Source organism: Phaethon aethereus (assembly GCF_964289735.1).
Source record: "Phaethon aethereus genome assembly, chromosome: 20".
In the NCBI taxonomy this organism is placed as follows: Eukaryota; Metazoa; Chordata; class Aves; order Phaethontiformes; family Phaethontidae; genus Phaethon; species Phaethon aethereus.
Window position 1 is genome coordinate 6502935 of NC_138596.1, and position 20342 is coordinate 6523276.

At 46.2% G+C, this 20342-nt stretch overlaps 1 protein-coding gene across 1 annotated transcript; it reads left to right on the plus strand.

Moving 5' to 3' along the window:
• Positions 1-1959: 1959 nt before the first annotated feature.
• On the plus strand, positions 1960-15558 carry MIGA2 (mitoguardin 2; the record flags this gene model as incomplete). Its single annotated transcript, XM_082008840.1, has 15 exons — positions 1960-2055; positions 2694-2904; positions 3846-3958; positions 6328-6445; positions 6952-7091; positions 8601-8718; positions 8907-9007; positions 9495-9610; positions 10073-10145; positions 10810-10896; positions 11563-11661; positions 12166-12300; positions 13028-13081; positions 14035-14151; positions 15358-15558. The coding sequence occupies 15 exons, from the start codon at positions 1960-1962 to the stop codon at positions 15556-15558; spliced, it is 1779 nt and encodes a 592-aa protein (XP_081864966.1).
• Positions 15559-20342: the final 4784 nt, after the last annotated feature.

The window sequence follows — 20342 nt, forward strand, 5'->3', positions numbered from 1 at the left end:
CGCCCTCACCGGCGCATCCTCGAGCCAGGTGCGGGGAGGCGCCTCGATTGGTGCGCCAGCAGCCAGCTCGCCGCTCTTATTGGCTGGAGGGAAGCCGGAGGGGGCGGTGGGTCTGCCCCGCCACGGCTGGTCCCTCCCCCGCCCAGGGTAGGCTGCGGCGCGAGGGAAGGAGACGCTGCCCTTCCGCGGCCATGGCGCGCGGAGGGGGCAGAGGGCGCCCAGCGGGGCCGCGCGCCTCCCCCGCTACGGTGAGTGGTGCTGGCCACGCTCGCTCGCGGGGGCCGGGCCCGGCCCGGCGGGCCGCACCATCGCTGGGAGGTGGGGGGTGATGGGAACGGAGACGGGCACCCCTGGGTGGAACTGGGCCTGGGGCATCGCGGTGCAGAGGGCATGGGACCCGCCGGGATGCACGGGTGTGGGAAGCTTGGGAATGCCTGGGGTGCGGGTGGTGCCCCGGGGTGCATGAGTACAGGGGGCCTGGGGGATGCCCCAGGGATGTTCCAGGGGTGCGAGGGGCCTGGGGGCCCCCAGGGCGCAGGAGTATGGGGAGTGCCCAGGGGTGCATGGGTGCACGGGGTGTGGGGACACTCCAGGGGTGCAGAGGGCCCGGGGAGCCCTATTTGCAGAGTCCCAGCTTGCTGCAGTACTGGTACAGGGTGCCCCGTGGGGACCTCCCTGCTCTGGGCCTGCCTGGCCGGTGGGTTTAGCACCCCCGTGCGCGGGGGTGCCCGCACTGCCTCGCCATGGGAGCCCGCGGCGGACAGGGCTGCGGCGAGGTGCCCCAGACGGAGGGATTTCCCTGGTACCGTGCTGCGTGTACCCCCCGGGCAAGCGTAGTAGCCCCCAGACTGTTTCCTGGGCCCAGATTTTCTTGCATTTTGCTTTTCCCCTCTCTTCTCTGGCCAAAACATTGCGTTTAACCTTGCGGGGAGAGTCTGTCACCTGCGTCTGGCCCTTGCGGGCTTTGGCCACCTTGAGACCATTTCCAAATGTGGCTCCCAGACGGGGTTATGCAGACCCATGGGCTGTGGGCTGCGAGGTTGCTGTCAGCTGTGGGGTCATGCATGGTGGGTTTATCTTGTTGGTGCGGGGAGATTCCAGGGCCCGGCGTGGCTGGAGTGCAGCTGCGTGTGGGGTAAGAGCAGCATCTCCTTGCTGCGGTGGGGACGGCTCACTGCGAAGGCTGGCCTGGCAGGGAGCGGGACCAAAGGGTTTATAACTTTGCGGTGTTTAAAAGACAACCCCTTGTGGTTTCAATACGTTTTTCTGTAGCTCTGTCCTTGACATGAAGCACGTCTCTCCTCCCCAGCTCTCAGCACAGCCAGCAAAGCTCTGCGTAAACTCAAGCAGCATTGAAACCTCCTGGGCAAACACCCTTTGGTTGGTCTTTGATGTACAGAAAACTGTATGAAAGCAAAGTTTTGACAATGAAAGCATGCATATGGTTATTTTTATATATATATATATATATATATATTTTTTTTTATATATATATATATTTCTTTTTATATGGGGACTGCAAACAATATCTTTCCAACTATGTGCAGCCAATTCTGGTGCATGTGGAAATCTCTGGCAACTATCGAGCCCAAGGATGCCACTGCTGTAGGACAGTTTGGGAATCTGCCCCTGTAGTTGGTAGGACAAGCAAAAAAATTGCTGCTGTTAATGAGAATATGCTTTAGATCTTCTGCTTGGCTCTAGCAGTATTGCTGCTCCAAGCAACCTGGTGTGTGGTTTGTGAAGCGCAGTACAAGGAGGCACAGGTTGTGTGTTTCCGTCACTCACCTGATTTTTCTCCTCTTCCTGCAGGATGAGGATTGGTGCATGAAGGGCAACCCCAGGACTCTGAGCCAGATGCTAGAGAAAAGTTGGATTTCTTTGTGAGCAGCTCACGCAGCATCCACAAGTGCCGTTCCCCTTTGTGGCTCCTGGAGGTGCCAAGATCCTCGTGCAGACATGGCATTTAGAAGGACAGAGGGAATGTCCATCATCCAGGCCTTGGCAATGACCGTGGCAGAGATCCCTGTGTTTGTTTACACGACATTTGGGCAGGTACAACAAGCAGTAAGGGCTTTTCTGTTGGGTTCCTTGGATTTTCTCTTTGGGGGTTGTCTGTGTTAGCTGTGAGGGACAGAGGCGTGATGGTGGGGGACCCAGACAGCTTGATGGTTTGTAAGAATCGCATGGGAAGTTTGGATTGGTGGGAGAATGCTGCTTAGGGTTGGCTTGGAGAGGGAAGAGAAGAGCTTTCCACATCCATACCCGAGAGAGCACCTGGGTTCAACCTTTCTCTTTGTCAAAGGCACTAAAAAAAGACTTTTATTTTAAAGAAAAGTAATATATTTCCCACTTGTAGTAATGCAACCCTTGGGGCAATAAAGCTCAGCTACATACCAGGTTTTCCGAGCTGAGTTTGGGTAATCCAGATTGCATCTGTTACAAGCTGTGTGCAAATTTTGCAGTGTAATGTTTTGGTAATGAGGATTGAGACCAAGTTCTTCAAGTTCTGTCAAAATGATGCTCCACAGTTTCTCTGCTGCTATGTCTTAGTTGTGTAGCAGGGGCTGTATTTTGTGGGTGGGAGAGGGAATGCCAAGATGTCTTATGTTTAAGACTGCTTTAAAAAAAAAAAAAAAGGGTGGTGGAATTGGTTTTTCATTGTTGCTCTTTCATATCTTTTGTGTTTAAAGTCTGTCTTCTCTCAGCTGCGGCTCTCTCCAGGCCTGCGTAAGGTGCTGTTTGCTACAGCTCTTGGGACAGTTGCGTTGGCTCTTGCAGCTCATCAGCTGAAGCGTCGTCGTCGTCGAAAGAAACAAATTGCTCCAGAGAAGTGCGGCTTTAAGCCTGGAGGGATCACAGTACCCATCTTGCCCACCAGGAGGGTCTCCTCTGTGAAGAAAGGTTGGCCTTGTAAAAAGGGAGAATCCCCAAAAGCTTTTTCTGAGGGAGCAAAGAGGGTGTACAGGGAGCGATGGGAAGCTCCTGACAGCTAGGGGAGAGGAAGGCAAAGCCATTTGTGTAGTGCATCAGTGCAGAATGAAATTAGAAGCTTGAAGCACAGTGCGTTCATACACAGGGTTAGCAGAGGAAAGGGAGAGAGCCTGAGAGAAAAAGGTGACACTGAAGTTTTCGCCAAGGTTTGTAGTTCCCATGCCCTTTCTTATAGAAAGATTGTGCACCCGTTATGCCATGCTTCCCCCAATAATAGCAGCCTGGGGCACACAGTGACCTGGTTGTGTATTGATCTCAGTGATGCCAATATGATGCCTGACCCAGGGGTCCCGCACGCAGCCGCGTTGGCAAGGTTGGATGACGGAGGGGAGGGTGGCCTGGGTTAGGCTGGAGAGTTGAGAGTGTCTCTCCAGCTTTGTGGTGGCTCTCAGACTGTGGGCAGCTGCTTGACCTCCTTGTATTGATTTTTGGAGTAAGACTGACTCAGGTCCTTAGCAAAGCACTTTAGGGGTTAAGCATTTGTTTTCTGAAACCTATGAAAACATTTAAGCATTTTTAATAATAACCAAGGGAGTGATGTCCATGTTCTGCCTGGCCTGAGGGAAGCTGGAAGAGTTCTTCCCTGATGCTTTCCACTTCCGCTTGCCTCCTGCCATCCATATGTGGTGAATAAGTACTTATTCCTCAGCCTCAGGTACCCACTGATACCATCTTTCTTAGTGTCTCAGAGCAAAATAGAGCATACAGGAGATCCGTGACTCATTTCTACGTGTTGCATACTGCATTGCCCGTCCGCGGTCACACTTGACATGGTGATGTTACCCTCCCTATTCACAGCTGCAGTGAACCTCATGTAAAATCCTGTTTTTTTGTGACCTTCTCAACTGCAGGATACTCCAGCAAGAGAGTCCAGAGTCCTGGCAGCAAGAGCAATGACACGCTCAGTGGGATTTCCTCCATCGAGCCCAGCAAACATTCCAGTTCCTCCCACAGCCTCACCTCGGTAAGGATCTTTTCAGCTGGACTGGGAGAATCAGGGCTGGGAGATATGAGTGTACCTACCTGTAACAGGATCACCAAGTCCTTGGGCTTGCACTGGCCGAGGGATAATGCCAAAGCTTTTGAAGCAGAACAGGTTACAGTGTAATTGTAGGGTGCGTTCTGCTATTAACCTCGCACTGACTGACTGGATTTGCCTGCATGAAATCAGAGCAGCATTTTCCTGTGGCCAAGAGCCTCAGGGTAAACCCACTTCTTTGGCCAACAAGGAGCTGCAAGAGGAACGTGCGTGTGGGACATGGCTGTGATTCCTTGGGACCCTCCGTGACCCCCTCAAGGAGCGAGACTGGGTTGTCACTGGGTCTCACAGCAATGGGGAGCTTGTTTGCTTCCCTCCGTGGTGGGGATTTGGGTGGCCCAGCAGCCCCTGTGCCAGCACAGCCCTCCTGTGCTGAGGCTGCTCACGGGTTGCTTGGTTGTTAAAACCAAGTTAACTACCAAAATATGATAGCTGTGTTTGGGAAACAGTGCAGATTGAGAACACAGCCTAGTTGTTCTACCTCCTCCAAAGCCAAAAGCAGCATAAATATGGGTAATTCAGGCTTAACCAGGCAGGAGAAGCCATCACTGTTTATATCCATCTCTTGTGAGGCCAGATGCAGAAGCACTGGGGAGCGTTTGTGGCTTCAAGATGTTTTACATCTCCATTGCTCAAAGCCTTGCTCACTGCTGTTGGAGCAGCAGGCAAGCACAAGTGAACCTCTGCAGCTTTGTGCGCTGCAACTTACTGCAAAACACCCCCTCGGCCTGGGCTCGGTGGCAGGTTAGCAACTTTGGGGCAAGAAGAGGGAAAAATCACCCCTTCGAAGAGAGCTGTCAGCCACCAACACCCTACAGTATGTGCAGGCATCGCTATATTTTTAGCTTGTCCTGTATGATTAAAGCACCAGAAAGTTGCCAAAAATCTGTACTGGCCAAAGTGTGTCTCCAGCAGGCGGCAGTGCCGGCACGGCACTGGGCAAGCAGCCCTGCGCCAGTGTTCCCCTGGTGTAACTGGGATATGATGGGATGTTTTCCTGGTCTGTGTCCAGCTCTGGCCTCCCTCCCCCTTGCAGGGACTCTCATGTCCATTTAATTTCCCCATGACTTCTCCCTTCTCACAGATGCCGTCCAGGTTTCGTATTGCTGGAATCTGGTTCTCATTAGATAACAAACTATCTAAATTCCTTTTTCCACTGCTGATGCATGGGTGGAGATATCCACACAGAGAGGGATCTGTTCCCGTACCCCCTTCATTGTGTGGGAGCTGAGTGTCTGTGACACTGTACTCATTGCTTTCATGTTACTTGATGGAAAGACAGCTCATCCTTTGCACAGCTGCAGTTTCTGCCTGCTTTCTTGTTGGCTTCGTGGGGCTCTTTGCCATCTAGTAAATAAGTCAGCCACAGTGATGATTGAAACTCATGATTTGTAGTTCTGGATCTCAAGGTGATTTATTAACACTCCACAGAGATTAATCAATGGAGGCATGGCAAGAATTCATCTGTCAGATGATTATTGTAGCTTTTTTCCTAGCATCAGGCTCACATTTGGGCATCTTTCTCTAAGCCGTATGAAAACATTGGTCATTGATAGTGTTTTAACCCAGCACTTTATTGGGTCATACTTTAAAGACTATGTGCTTGTGTGAAATTAGAGAAAGCTGACAATTGCTGTGTGGATCTTAGTGCTCAGCCCTCCCAGGAGAGGGTTTGGTTACAAAGAGAAGAGCGAGGATTCCCCCGGCCAAAGTCCTCAGCTGTAATTTTGCTGGTAATCTCTTCGTTTGTTTGGACTGTGACTGCTTCCCCCCAGCTACCAATGTTTTTTGTACGGACAAGTGGGGCTGACATGATCTTTCTATCAAAATCCTTGCACCTTTGTAGCAATTGCTTTGGAGCTTTCTTGGGCTGTCGCGTCCATCAGTGCTCTCCTGTTCTCTCTGCTCTCTGCACAAAGTGCTCACCATTGTACAGCTTGCTGTTTCTAATGAAGCTTCAGTGTAAATTGGTTGGGAAGGTATTGTCCACATGACTTTCTGTGCTTTCAAAGGCACAGGTGTGGTGCTGGGTGGAGAAGGGGAGGACTTCTCACCTTGCCTCCCCTCTCAGCAGTTGACAGCATAGTGTCAACGCAAGTTGGTGGGGGGGACAGTAACGGTTGATACCTTCTCCTTCCCAAGTAGGGAGTACTGATACAGGGAAGCACAAGGGCAAACATGGGAAATGGCTTATTGGTGAAATCTAACTGGTGGTGATGTTTGTGTGGTCTTAACGTTGCTACCCTTGGAGAGAATTCAAAAGGCATTTGCTGCTCTCTGCTCCCTTCCTGCAGATGGTAGCAGTCAACTCTTCAAGTCCAACACCAGCATCAGCAGGGATGTGGGAGGCCCAGGCAATGGGAGATGCTGGAGCCATTGGTGATTCCAGTGCAGAAAGCCTCTACGTTCAAGGTAAACAAGCACAAGCGTAACATCGCCCTGAGGGGGTGGTTTATTGCCATGAGAGCAAAAAGAGGGTGTAAACTGACGTAGAGCAACATAGAGCTCAATGTAGAGCTCTAATAGGAAGCTCTCTCCCATTCTCAACTTAAACTCAGTCACTTGTTAGTTATAGAAATCCCATCTTCTCTTAAAGAAACATTTCTTTCTTTTCTCAGTCAATAATTTACTTCCAAAATACTGTTCTTTGAGCAACTGGCTCACCTTGTGCAGAGAACAGTATTTTGGAAGTAACATGGCTGATGTTTTAACCAGTTTGGGGATGTTTTCCTTAACTTCTTATCCTAATTAAACCATATTTAAAAGGGAAAGAAATAAAATACTCTTGTTCTTTCTTATCACTTGGGGAGAGGCTTCTCTCTTTGCTGGTTTGTCTGAGTGAGCAAAGACTCTTGCTGTATTGCTTTGTTCTTAAGTGGCCTGGGACTCTCACAGCTTGTATTTGCTTGCATTGCCAGGCATGGAGCTGTTTGAGGAGGCTCTGCAGAAGTGGGAGCAGGCGCTGACCATCAGGCAGAGGGACAGTGCGAGTACCAGCACCCCCGTGCCCTGGGACAGCAAGAAACAGCAAGAGAGCATGTCTGAGAACATCCCAGAGGTAGGTCCCCTCTTTTCCCTTGCATTTGCCAGCTCAGGAACATGCTGAAAGGCCAGCCTGGGTGCTGGAAGCAGTAATTAGTAGGAGGTTAAAAGAAGAGCAAATTAAGGGCAGAGTTGGGCCAGACTCTATTTAAGAGCTGTCTACATCTGCGGCTTCCTTATGCAATGTGAGTGGGTGTTTTTAATTTCTTTTTCTTTTTAATAAGTCTCGCCCCCTTATTCCCCAGCTTTTCTACCCACCTTCCAGCATCATGTCAGTCACTGTCATGCAAGCCCTCCAGTAGCAGAGGCTGCAGTAGGAAAAGGCTGTAACAAATACAGCACTGGAGAAGAAGGAGCTTTTTGCCTGGCAGTGTTGTGTCTGTAACTTTTTAATGCATTTGAAAGTGGAGGATTTCGATGGTCACTGTCACTTCCTAGGAAGCTGGGTGCAGCAGCAGAGGCCAGCTCCCTGTGTGTATTAATGAGTAGAGCAAAGTGGTAACTTGGTAGGAGCTAAGTATGCCCCTGCTTACTGAGCAAGTGGGGCAAGAAGATGGCTTACATTTGGCTTATGGCTACAGAAACCCGTATTTTAGGACAATGCCTTGCTGTCTTGAACTTGAGCACTATGCAGGGAAGACCTCTGATAAGAGGAGATCCAAACTAGAACAGCTCAGTGACAACCACAAAATTAAAAAGAGCAGCTGCAGCTCAGGACCGTGAAAGGAGCTGAGCTCCTAACTCTCTGGCAGTGTTCTCAGCCTCTTATAAACCGGGCCTGGTGTAGTAAGTATGTTGGATGTTTGTCTTTTGTGCTGATGATATTTATCCAAGTAAAATCTGGATTCTCTTCTTGTTGTCTCCCCTTGAAGAGTCCTATAGTATTTCTAAAAGTGCCTTTAAAACAGTTGATTGTTATCAAAATAGATTTTGTGCTTCTTGTTAATGCGTCTGTCCTCTTGGTGAGATACTCACGCAGACGTAGGAGCATGAAGGCAAGATGCTGTGCAAGTCTTACTTTTCTTCTCTTTTTTTTGCTATCCTCCTGTGCTGCTTACAGCAAACTTTGCTTATGCACAGCATCTTAATTCAAGGACTCTTACTCTGTTGTCCAGTTCTGGATACTCTGTTGTATTCAACACAGGTTTTCTGATCTGATTCCCTCTTGAAGTTAGGCTAAAGTCACAAGTCAGGCGAATTACGTGATCTGTAACCCATTAGAATACCTGTTTTTGTGGATGGCAGGTTAAAGTTCTTGAGTTCTTTTTTCCTTTTTTTAGCAGGAAAACAAAATTGCAAAGCTAAAAAGACAGTGTTGTCTAGAAGCTTCCCTCCCCTTGTGTTATTAGCTGCATTGTAGGATTAATGAGTCCTCTCTCCCTTCTTTTTTTTTTTTGTTTTTTTTTTAATAATTTAATCTGCAAACTATAAATCCCATTTTCCTGAAAATTTCCTTCCACATTTGTGCTGTCAATCTGTCTCTGCCCAGCTGGCTAACTAAGGGTGACACTTATGTATGTTCAAGGAGGAGTCCCAGAAAAGGGAGTTTGCCGAGAAGCTGGAGTCCCTCTTGCACCGAGCCTACCACCTCCAGGAAGAGTTTGGATCTTCGCTTCCATCAGACAGCATGCTGCTGGATCTGGGTATGGGAGCTGGGTTAGAAACGCGTTAAAATGCCAGTTTTCTGTCTGGTTTTATGTCTTTCCTGTCAGCTAGGCAATGAAGTAGTGACAAAGTGCTGTTTGTGGGGGTGGGAGAGAGAGCACACGGGAGCTAAGAGGAATGGTAGTCCATAAACTCCCGACACATACAGCTTCTTCCTCTCCTCCAGAGAAGACTTTAATGCTTCCATTGACGGATGGGTCATTGCGGCTTCGGACGGATGATGAAGACAGCTCAGTTTCTGAGGACTCCTTCTTCTCTGCAGCAGAGGTGACTTAAGTTTCAGCTGTGTGTCACAGTCCAGCTGCTTGGAGGGGAGCCACAAAGGCAGTGGAGCCAAACATATCTTGGTAGAGGAAGGTGATAAAGCATGGAGCAACAGCCCCAAGCTGGGAGGTTCATGATGGATGTCAGGAAAAGCTTTTTAATTAGGGGCATGGTGCAGCCCTTTCCAACCAGCATTTCCATGTCATCTTCCTATCTACTGTAGAAAACATGCCATAACAGCTAGGAAAATACTGTAAAAATGTAATGTCATGCGGCTTGGTTGTGCAAATTTTAGGGGATATTGAGCTGTGTCAAAGTTGAGACAGCTTTGAAACTGGTGGGAAAGGAAATATCTTTGCATGAAATAATTGTCACTGACAGAATTTTGCTAGCTGAAGAAGGCACATCTTGCTTGTGTGCAGTCTCTGAGTATTTGCAAATATTTAACAAGATCATTTTGCTCTTCCCATGCCTCTTGCCACCTCTGCAGCTCTTTGACTCTCTCCACTTTGAGGAAATACCATTCCACCTCTCTAAGCCAGTAGCGGCATATGAAGAAGCTCTGCAGTTAGTGAAAGAAGGGAAAGTTGCGTGCCGGACGCTGAGGTGAAGTGCTAGCTGGAGTTGTGGGTCCTTGTGTCAAGGCTCCTTTGAGCAGTGTGAAACATTATTTGCCTTTGAGTAGGTCTATAACCAGAATAACCCTTTGGGGATGGAAACTCTTAGCATCCTTCCTGCTGGTTTGGACTTTCCAGGGAACTTGCCCCAGATTTTAGGTTAGGTTTTCAGGTTTACCCCCTTAAGAAAGGCTAATTGTCCCAGGAAATTAGTAATGAGAAATGTGCCTGTTCTGTGTGGCTGGCTGGCATAGTCCTGTGCTGTAACAGCCTTTGCAGAGGTGCTGTGGTCCCCCAGGGAGCTGTGCAAAGGGAATGCAATTGTTACTTTCTCCTAGGCACAGGCTGGGATTGATTTGTTTGTTTGTTTATTTATTAGGGGAGCATGGCTGTTAGGATCACAGACATCAGGAGAGCTGCAATTTATGCAATCCTTCCCCTTTCCCTCTAGGACGGAGCTCCTTGGCTGCTACAGCGACCAGGATTTCCTTGCGAAGTTGCATTGTGTGAGGCAGGCCTTCCAGGTGAGAACCACTCAAGGCTCTTGGGTTCTTGCAGTGCGTTGGTGCCAGCAGCATGTTCTCCTCTGCCTGCACAGGGGTGGTCTTTGCCCCTCTAGAGCAAGTAGAAGCAGAAGCAGCAGAAGCCCAGGCTCCCTTTGCTTAACTCTGTAATCCTGTCCTGACTGATTTGATTTGGAGAGGGAGAAGATCTCCTGGTTCCCGTGCCAGCTTGAGCGGTGGCTACACAGCCATTGACACTGGTTTAGTGCTGGGAAGTGAAAGTTTGGTAATTTCAGAGCTGCCCAGGAGCTGCTAGTCCCACTTAAGAGCTTTTCACTGGGCTGGAGTCAAAACTCTGAAGTGGAGGAGCAAGGTTTCCTTCTCCTTATTGTGATCCGCATCCTAGCAATGTATGTCTAGAGCCTGAAGAGCAGCTTTTGTGTCCTGGCCTCACTGCCACTCTGTGGCTCCTGTACTTCTGTTCTTGCCACTTCCAGTCTTTCAGCCTAATTTTAAGCTCTCTTCTTGGAGAGAGCAGTTTGTTTCCTAGACTCCAGCTTATTAAAGGTTAATAATACTGGTGTATGCAGCATTGCACTGCTTTGTGTCCTGTCCTTTTTTGTCCCAACTCAGATTTCATGTGGGTGTAGACATTCACAGGAGATCACTTCTGTTCCTTTTGCAGGAGCTGCTGGAGGATGAAAGCAATCAACTGTTTTTTGGGGAGGTTGGGAAGCAAATGGTGATAGGACTGATGACAAAAGCTGAAAAGGTAGGAAGTTTGTATAACAACTGAGCTACGTCTGGTGAGCACAGGGACACTTGTTCCTCCATCCCAACCCCGAGTTTTTTTCTGGTGTCTTGGAAGGAGGAAACTTCATCTGTATGCTGGTGACTACTGTGAGAAATAAAATGCATGTGCTTTTAATCTTGTTTAACCAGATTCTCTTGAAAGAACTTCTCTGTGTATCTCCTGTCCAGAGTTTGATACCAGAGTGAACAGAGGGTACAGGCTGTGTATCAGCAGTGGTGTTGTCTCAAGGAATATAGGAAGGGGAAAAGAGAATCAAACCTTTGCATCAACCATATACCAGCTCTCAGGTCACTGGCTTAGTCACTGGTCATCCCCTAAACAGGGAGATTGTTACTTGCACAGTGTTAGTCCCTAACTGGCTCAGTTTGCTTACAGGTGTCTCTAGCTACTTCCTTGAAGAAAGTGGAGCAGTATAAGTGCTTTGAGTCACAGCTGAACCTGGGGCCATCCATGCCTCCCAGAAATAAATTCTCTCTTTCTGCACAAAGTGTGTTTTGCCTAAAAACTTGAGCCAGTCGCATGCCTTGATATTGATGTTAGCTCAGAAGAGAGTAGTCAAACTTCGGTGAAATGTGCGCATAACCATTGTATCTTCTGAAGTGTTTTGTTTCTCTGCTCTCCTAGAATCCCAAAGCTTTTCTGGAAAGCTATGAGGAGATGCTGCATTATGCACTGAAGCAAGAGACCTGGCCGACCACTCAGCAGGAGCTGGAGGGAAGAGGGGTTGGTAAAGACGTTCTCTCTAGAAAGTTGCAGAGGAGTTGGAGGATAATGAAGGAACAGCCCAGGAGTGAAAGAACTGCTGCTGAAATATTATTATTTTGCAATTGTTCGGGAGGGCGGGGGGAAAACTGGCTTTTGGGGTATTTAACCTTCATGGCAGATCTTGCCTTCAGCAGTGTCAGCCCTACTGTGGTTAAAAAAAAAAAACAAACTCAAAACCTCAACTCAAAATCACAACTTTTTCTAGAGGGCACAAGCTACTGCCTGTATATCTGTAAGATTTGTTTGCCTTTTGACTGGGCTCTTCCTGGATGCAGGATTAATAAGTCTCTTGGCCAGCCCCTCTCTGAGGGCTGTAAACTGAGTGTACACAGTTCAGTCCTACTGTCCTGGTGGCAAACTTCAGCTTATTACTCTCTTGCTTTGAAGCAACAAAATGTAAAGACCATCTCCTTTTTTTTCTTTAAACCTGTTTCCTTTACAGACTATTCTGCTCTCTGACAGGTGGTGTGCATGAGTTTCTTTGATATTGTGCTGGACTTCATCCTCATGGATGCTTTTGAGGATCTGGAGAACCCACCCTCCTCTGTGCTGGCTGTGCTGCGCAACCGATGGCTCTCTGACAGCTTCAAGGAGACGGTACATGAAGCGTGTAGTCCTTGTGCTGAGCATGACATCTCAGTGCCAAGGCTAGGAAAGAGTATAACCTTGGCTGTCGTGGCTGAGCTGAATTTTCTCTTTAGAAATACCATGCTTTCCTGAAGCACTAAACAACAATCTTGTTTACATGTAAATTGTTTACAGGAGAGCTTTCCTTATTTTGAAAGCATTTGTTTGGCTCCAGTAGACTTATTTCTCTAGTGGCCTTTATCCAGTGCCCTGGAGATGTTAAAAGTTGACAGCACATATTTTCGTGAATGAAGAGGATCAAATTGTAGGCAAAACACGGGTGTGTTTTTGCACCTGGCCATTCATTCTGGTGGTACCTCAGCAGACACTGAGGCTCGAATAGCAGCACTTTCCTCTAGTCCTGGTCCCCAGCTGCATATTTAAGACTGATTGGTTTCATAGATGGAGAAGATGGTTGGGAGGCACCTCTTAACAACTGTCAGCTTACAGTCTGCATCGTGAGGTGTTTGGCAACTATGTCACATCATGTTAGCAATCTTCAAAAACACGTCAACTTTTCTGGTATGGGTCTGGAGTGGTCAAATCTGCTTCCAGTTCCCTTAAATTTTGTCAGTAATTTTAGAGTTGTTGGCACAACAGGGCCACTGCTTTGATACTGTAATGGCAACGTGTTGGTAAACTGTTTTTCTCAGAAAAGTAATTCCAGTAACTCATGGTCTCTCTCAATTAATTGTAGGCTCTAGCAACTGCCTGCTGGTCAGTTCTGAAAGCAAAAAGGAGGCTTTTGATGGTAAGCAAAATTAATTAAAAGGGAAAGAATCTAATGTATTTGAAGCTGAAAAGATAACACCTAGATCTTGGCAAAATGTAGTATAAGACTGAATTGAATCACATTCTCCGTGATGCTTTAGAGCACTGGGGTCCTGCCATTGTTGCTCCAGTGCCAGGCCAGTATTTTACTGAATCTGTCTGAGTTTATTTTCCCTTTTTCTTAATGTGAAGACAATATTACCTGTCTGGTATTCCCTCTCCCTGCTCACCATACTGTAGGAATGGTCACAGACACCAAGCAACAAGGGGCAGCTCCTGAACTGTAGTTTCCCTGCTGGCAGCACAATGAATGGCTCATGCGCTTCTCTGCTTCCCAGCGCTGACTGTTGACTAGCTATTACTTGATGCCTTTCCCTTAAATCTGTGGCTTTCTAAAGTACCACAGCAAATGAGTTCATGGACCTGGGGAACAGGAAGCCACAACTTCACAACCCCAGTTCTGCCACAGGGTCTGTGGCCTCTGGCAAGTTCTCAACTCCTATCCCACAGCCAGCTGGTACAACTGGGTTTGCCTTGTGAGACAGTACAAAGAGAAATGAGGGTGTTGGAAAGCTGTATTGGTGCTGTCATGCAGTAGCTCTGTCTTGGATATTTGCATGCGCTTTCCTGGCTTGGTCCGGATGTTATAAATAGAGTCTATAAAGACTGCCTGATGGTTGCCTTTCCTTTTCTTCTATTTATTTTCCTCCTGAAATAGTAGTTTAGAAACATGAAGATAGAAAGCTCTAGTCATCCTTCAAGGGATCTGAAAGATAGATGTAATTCTGCAGGAAGAGATGTTTTTAAGTAGCTCTTAACTTCAGTTACTGAAGCACGGTGCTTTCTGGCATGGAATTTGGTAGCTGATATGGAACAAACTGCTAATTCTCTCTGAGAACTGACACCGACCAATTCTTCCCTTTTCTATGGCAGGTACCAGATGGCTTTATCTCTCATTTCTACTCCGTATCGGAGCATGTCAGTCCTGTTCTAGCCTTTGGTTTTCTGGGGCCCAAGCAGCAGCTATCTGAAGTCTGCAGTTTCTTCAAGGTAAGATGGCTTTTCTGTACCTAATCTGTGTGGATCTCCTGCTGTCTTCTGTCTTAAAACTGCAGATGACTGACATGGCATTAAGAAACTTGGCTCTGTACAAAGGCCTTCTAAAAATCACTGGTTTTGAGATGCATATTGCTGAATTCAGATTGATAAGAATTCCCAGCATAATTCACCATAGCTAATGGCAAAAATGTGTAATGAGATCAATTAATACCATCAGTATTGGAAAAGATTATGGGTGCATATGCTGAAAGAATATCACAGAATCATTAAGGTTGGAAAAGACCTTTAATATCATCAAGTCCAACCATCAACTCAACACCACGATGCCCACTAAACCATGTCTTGAAGCGCCACGTCTACACGTTTTTTGAACACTTCCAGTGATGGTGACTCCACCACCTCCCTTGGCAGCCTATTCCAATGTTTGACCACTCTCTCAGTAAAGAAATTTTTCCTAATCTCCAGTCTTAACCTCCCCCGGTGCAACCTGAGGCCATTTCCTCTCATTCTATCGCTAGTTACTTGGGAGAAGAGACCAACACCCACCTCCCCACAACCCCCTTTCAGGTAGTTGTAGAGAGCAATGAGGTCTCCCCTCAGCCTCGTCTGCTCCAGACTGAACAATCCCAGTTCCATCAGCTGCTCCTCAGAAGGCTTGTGCTCTAGACCCTTCACTAGCTTCATTGCCCTCCTTTGGACACGCTTCAGCAACTCAGTGTCCTTCTTCTAGTGAGGGGCTCAAAACTGAACACAGTATTTGAGGTGTGGCCTCACCAGTGCTGAGTACAGGGGCACAATTGCTTCCCTACTCCTGCTGGCCACGCTATTTCTGATACAGGCCAGGATGCTGTTGTCTAAGAGTACATGGGATCTTAAAAGTGATGTATTTGATCTTAAAGCCTAAATCTTCTTGTTCTTGTAGCTAATATCATGGGAAGCTCTGTGGCATTCAGTAAATGTTTGTATGGATATTGCCATGGACATCAGCATTGCTTTTCTGACTTCTGGAGCTCTGCTGTCCTGTTTCAGAGGCGTGAGGGGATTTAGCCACAAAAGTAATACCCAGCCTGAGCAGATCTTTGCTCAGGTGGCAGACATGCAAAATGCCTTATGGGGTTATCTGCTGCAGTCCAGGCAGCTGGTATTGGCAGGTGGGAGGAGGTCTCCTTACTGTAAACCTTCCTTTTGTCTCTGCAGCACCAGATAGTACAATATCTGAAGGACATGTTTGATTTTGACAACGTGAGATACACAACAGTGCAGTCGCTGGCAGAAGACATTTTGCAGCTGTCACGGAGGCGCAGTGAGATCCTCTTGGGATATCTGGGCACTGAGACTTCCCCTGAGATGAATGGCATGCTTCCTGGTGAAAATGAACCACTGAAGGAGCTCATCTGATATCATTAAGGGCAGGAAAACAGTTTTGTACAAGAACTTTTTTCCTCCCAGAGATGGATAAAACTACCTGCAATGATCAGTGGTGGCAGCAAGCCTATCTCAACACACAGCAACCTGGTGGGACCTTCTGCTTTTTGTAGCCAGTAGTGTTTGCTGGGATGGATCGAGGACCACTTGCCAGCTTATGGTTTGAATTTCTTCTTTGTTCCACCTTCCTATTCTTTTTATCATTATTATTTTTAATGTGTCATATAAACCAAGAACTGCCTGGGCCCAGATTTTTGCCCAATTCTCTTGAATAGGGCAACACATGTACCCATTTTGCCTGTGCGTTTTCTGGGAGATGATCCCTGACGTTTACGCTCGTGCGTGGGAGCAGGAATATCATTGGTAAATTCTCCACTTGACTCTTAGCTTCTCAAGGAGGCTTTGTTTGCTTTGGGATTTTTATTATTGTTCTTTCTCTGCTGTGTTTCTACAGACATTACTGCTGATTTTTACCTTATGTGTGTGAATACATGCAATGTGACTAGCAAAGATTTCTTTCCCAGGGAGGAAGAAATACTTCTGTAAAGCACTGAAGTAAAATGCAGACTTTCATAACCAGTCTGAAGCTCTAAGGAAGTTGGTCTGTTCCCTCTGTGTTCCTGCTCTTTGCAGGTCAGATGATGGGCTCTGTGCTGTCGTCATCCTCGCTTAGGAGATTGCTGAGGTTTACTTTTGCCCCTAAGGCAAGCTAATGTGAGGACAGGGTGGATTTGCATTCTGCCTGTGCATGCACGAAGTCTTTTAACATCCATCAAAGTGCCTTGCTCTATTTCAGAATGAGCCTGCAGCAGTTTTCGCTGGGTAGGAGGTGTGGGGTGTACACAAGCAGAGGGAACCAGTATAGCGTGGTGCCTGTTCCTATTATGCACAGGGTGGTAAGAGGTGTAGATGTTGGATGTGATGTATGAAAGGGGTTATGTGTGCAGATAGCTGGAGAGCTGGGGTCAAGCTGCTAGGGAGGAAACAACTCTATAGTCTGTCAATCCTAGGAAACGTAGAATAGTTTTGGATATAGACCAAATGGATGTGTATGTATGACCTGTATGTAGAGCTGGGACAGGCTCTTCTCAAATGATGTCATCCTGACTGCACAGCCAGCACCTGAAATCTGGCTGCTTTGGGACATGTGCTGAGTTGGATACTAGTATAGGATAGCGGCAGCGGAGTGTGCTAGACTTAGAGGCAGTACTGGCTTTTGTGTGAGGTTTGCAGTGATTTGCTGAGTCCTCTGGGAGTGCAGTGCCACAGACAAAGGTTGAGGGTCCAGCCTGTGCTTTCTCCTGTTTTGGTCCACATACAGCTCCAAGTCCCAGCCTCAGAATGAGGAGGTCTTCAGGGAGAAGAAAATGAGGACTTTCACAAAAACATGGGCTTCACTGTTTTTTCTCCAGACTAATTAGTTATCCCTTGTGTCTGTTCCAGGTAAAAGGCATAAGTTTTATTTAGCCATATTTTTGCAAGGGAAAAAAAGTAAAAATCTGGAGTTTCCGTATGACTGGAAAGTTAGTAGATGGGCTTGGCAAATACTAATGTCTTCTTTCTTCCTCTTCAGATATCTAATATGGATTCTGCTGGTAAAAGCAGGAAGGAAGGAAGTAGGGAAAAAGTAAACAGGAGGATGTAAAAGGAGTAGATAAATGTTCCTCAGATGCTTGCACGAGGGTAAGTGTAGAGCGTGTAACATCTGTTGCTCTATAAGCACATCAGACTGATGTGGCTTGTCCTGAAGACCAGATTAATGCAATAAACAAGACAGTGTGGAGGCAGAAGTGAGGAGCAGCTGACCCAAGTGAGGCTGCATGAAATAAACTGTTGAGAAGGATTTAAGAGCCAGCAATTGCAAATAGGAAAGGTCTCTGAGGTGTCTTCCTCCTGGCAGCATGCAGTGAGAGAAGAAACAGAGGATGTTGTATTAGCACAACATACCTGCTATATGTAAACTGTGATTCAAAAGTACATTATATTCTGAAAGCAAGTTACTTTGCCAAAAAAAATGTTTATAGTGCTTTGTGCTCTTGTATGGCTGATTTAGAAGAAAGAGTAACTTCAGCAGCTCTGTAGAGTGGTTAAAATGCTAAAATGTGAAGATTAATAAGATGGAGTGTATTTCTAAACAATCAATGCTGTTAATTTCTCATTTTTAGAGTTGTTCTATGTGTATTTATTTACTACTTTGAGTGTCTTTTGGCCTCAGTGCTTGGGGCAGCCTGCCTGCTTTGTGGACAGATAAGGACACTGGCTGCTGACTTTGGTCTTTTCACATCCTTGTGAGAGAGGATACTGAAACAGGGTCCCCATGAAGCAAACACTAACTTGCACTGCAGCTTTTTAAGCTAAGAAATTGTAAATTCCTAATCGATCAAATGGAAGAAAGACAGTTTTATTACCGCTTTATGCTCTTCCTTAGCCCTTACTGCAAATAGGGTACGCTGCCTTCCCAGTGAAGGTAAAGAGGGATCTTCCTGGAGAACATCTGCAGCTTCTTGAAGGTTGAGTTCTCCCCCTCCACCTGCCAACATTAACTTGCTTCTGCACAAGCCAGGGATGTCTGCTGAGACAAACTGATTTTCTCTTTACTGGGGAGGATGTTAAATTTCTCTACACCCCTGCCCCCCTGCTATTTCGTTGCTGCATTTTCTCCCTCCCCAATCCCAGTGTAGCTTGAGAGGGAAGGCAGAAGAAAAGTGTTCGCAGTTTCTGACGAGTACTGTTCAGATCAGCGGGTTCAAAGGAGCTGTTCCTGTTGAAGAAGCTTTCCCTGACCAGAGGGGTAGTGGTCAGTGACCTGCTGCATTCAGCTCCTTTGGCTGCAACCACGAGCTCAAGCTGCTGCCACTGATCCCACCCGGAGCAGGGCTTGGCCAAAATGGCAATCACCTCATACTCATCTGTTTTGCAGGGTAAAGTAAAAGGTTATGACAGAACAACTGCCTGCCCTCCAGCTTCGTAAGAGATCACTAGAAAATCCTTCTTTCCCCAGAATACTGTGTTTAGCAAAGGAAATTCTTCAGTATTAGTAGCAGATGAGATATGTATTCAGGTGGAATCTCTAGAGATAAGGTATTTGCCTTTTTTTATAATGAACCCTTATTCTCAAGGGGTTAAATTATTCTGGGCTGACACTTGCAAGATTTTAACACTGACAGGGATTTAAAGTGGGTTAGCAGCTATGAAACAAAATCCTTCAATAGTTTCTGATGCTTAAACAGAATTTCAAATATGCATGACTTTCAATTGTTATGTGGAGGTTGTAACAAGCTTCACAAGTGGCTAAAGTACGTACTCAGTACTTTAGTATGTATGTAGAGACTATACCAAATGGCTCTAGGAGGGTCTTTATGATCTTTAAAGCACAAATAGATTAATAAAAAAAATGAGGAAAAATCTGCCTTGTTGAATCTACGAGATCAGTGTGGCTTTGAAGAGCATGACTTGTGCTGTCTCATACAAGGAGGTGGGAAAGCAGGATTTTTATTTACCACTCTTCAGTAGAACATTCCTCTGCCATATCTGAAACTAATGAATGTAAACTTGTGCCTAATTTTTCTTGATTTCCTAAAGGTGTAAAAATCTGTTGTTTTGCTTCTTTCTTTTTCTTTGCAGCTTTTTTTTTTTTTAAATACCTTTAATCTTAGGATGTGGGCATTACAAGTCAAATAAACTTTCCTTCATGATTGTGTTTTTTGTTTCTGAATTTCCTGGTGAAACTTGCTAGAAACCAAAGACTTGAGTTTCTGATTTAGGTGACCATTGTGGTGACCCTTCTGGTGATAGAGTGGTAGTATAAAACAAGGCTCACTCTTCCTAGAGTCAAAATGCTAAACTTACAGCAAGTAAACTTAAGGGTTTTGTTTCATGGGGCGTCTTCCTGCTTCTGCTGAAGACAAGTCCATAGATTAAGCAGGCTATAAAATAAACAAGATAACTCATAGTACTTTGAGCAGTGGTTGAAAGCCTTGGGGTTTTATTTTTCAGATTTTTCATTTTCCGTGATGGTTTGATTGTGCTTGGGTGTGGTGTGGGTAGGCTAGCAGACTGTGATACAGTGATAACAAAAATCCCAGTAAGGAGAAGAATCTCTTAAACGTTGTCCAAGTTCTTGTAGCACACTTACCAGCCTCCCAAACTATGTGAAAGAAACACAGAGTAAAGAATGTGGGTTGGTATCAGAGATGCCCATCTGCTGAGCAATGCAGGAAACTCATCTTCTCATTCTTCTGAAGCCATTACAGTGTGTTTAAATACTTTCATTTTCAAATGATACAGAAACCAGATTGAATCAGATAGTCTGTTTGCTTCCACAGTGATTAAGATTTCATCTATATGCTTAAAAATAAAAAAATAAGCCTTGGTTAGTTGGTTGAATGCAAGCCTGACATGAACTATGATATATGCAAATAAAGTGTTCATGAATAGGAAAATTTTTGTCTCATGCCACACCCTGAAGGTTGGTTGAAAGAGTTAAAAGGAGTTTATCTTTGTTTCCATGGTGTCAGACTGTATACTCATTACATCTCCAGAGCAGCTTTGTGCTTTCTCGTGCTGAAGGAACAGAGCAAAGGCTGCTCTGTGTATTGACACTTTCTTCTTACGTTCAGGAAGGAGTGGGTGAATATAGCAATGAAGCCCACAATTTTCAGTACTTGTCATGGTACATAGATCAAATGTAATCCACTCTGCCAGCATAACTCTATATTCAATAGCTTGGAAAGGAGGAGATTTATTTAACTTGAATA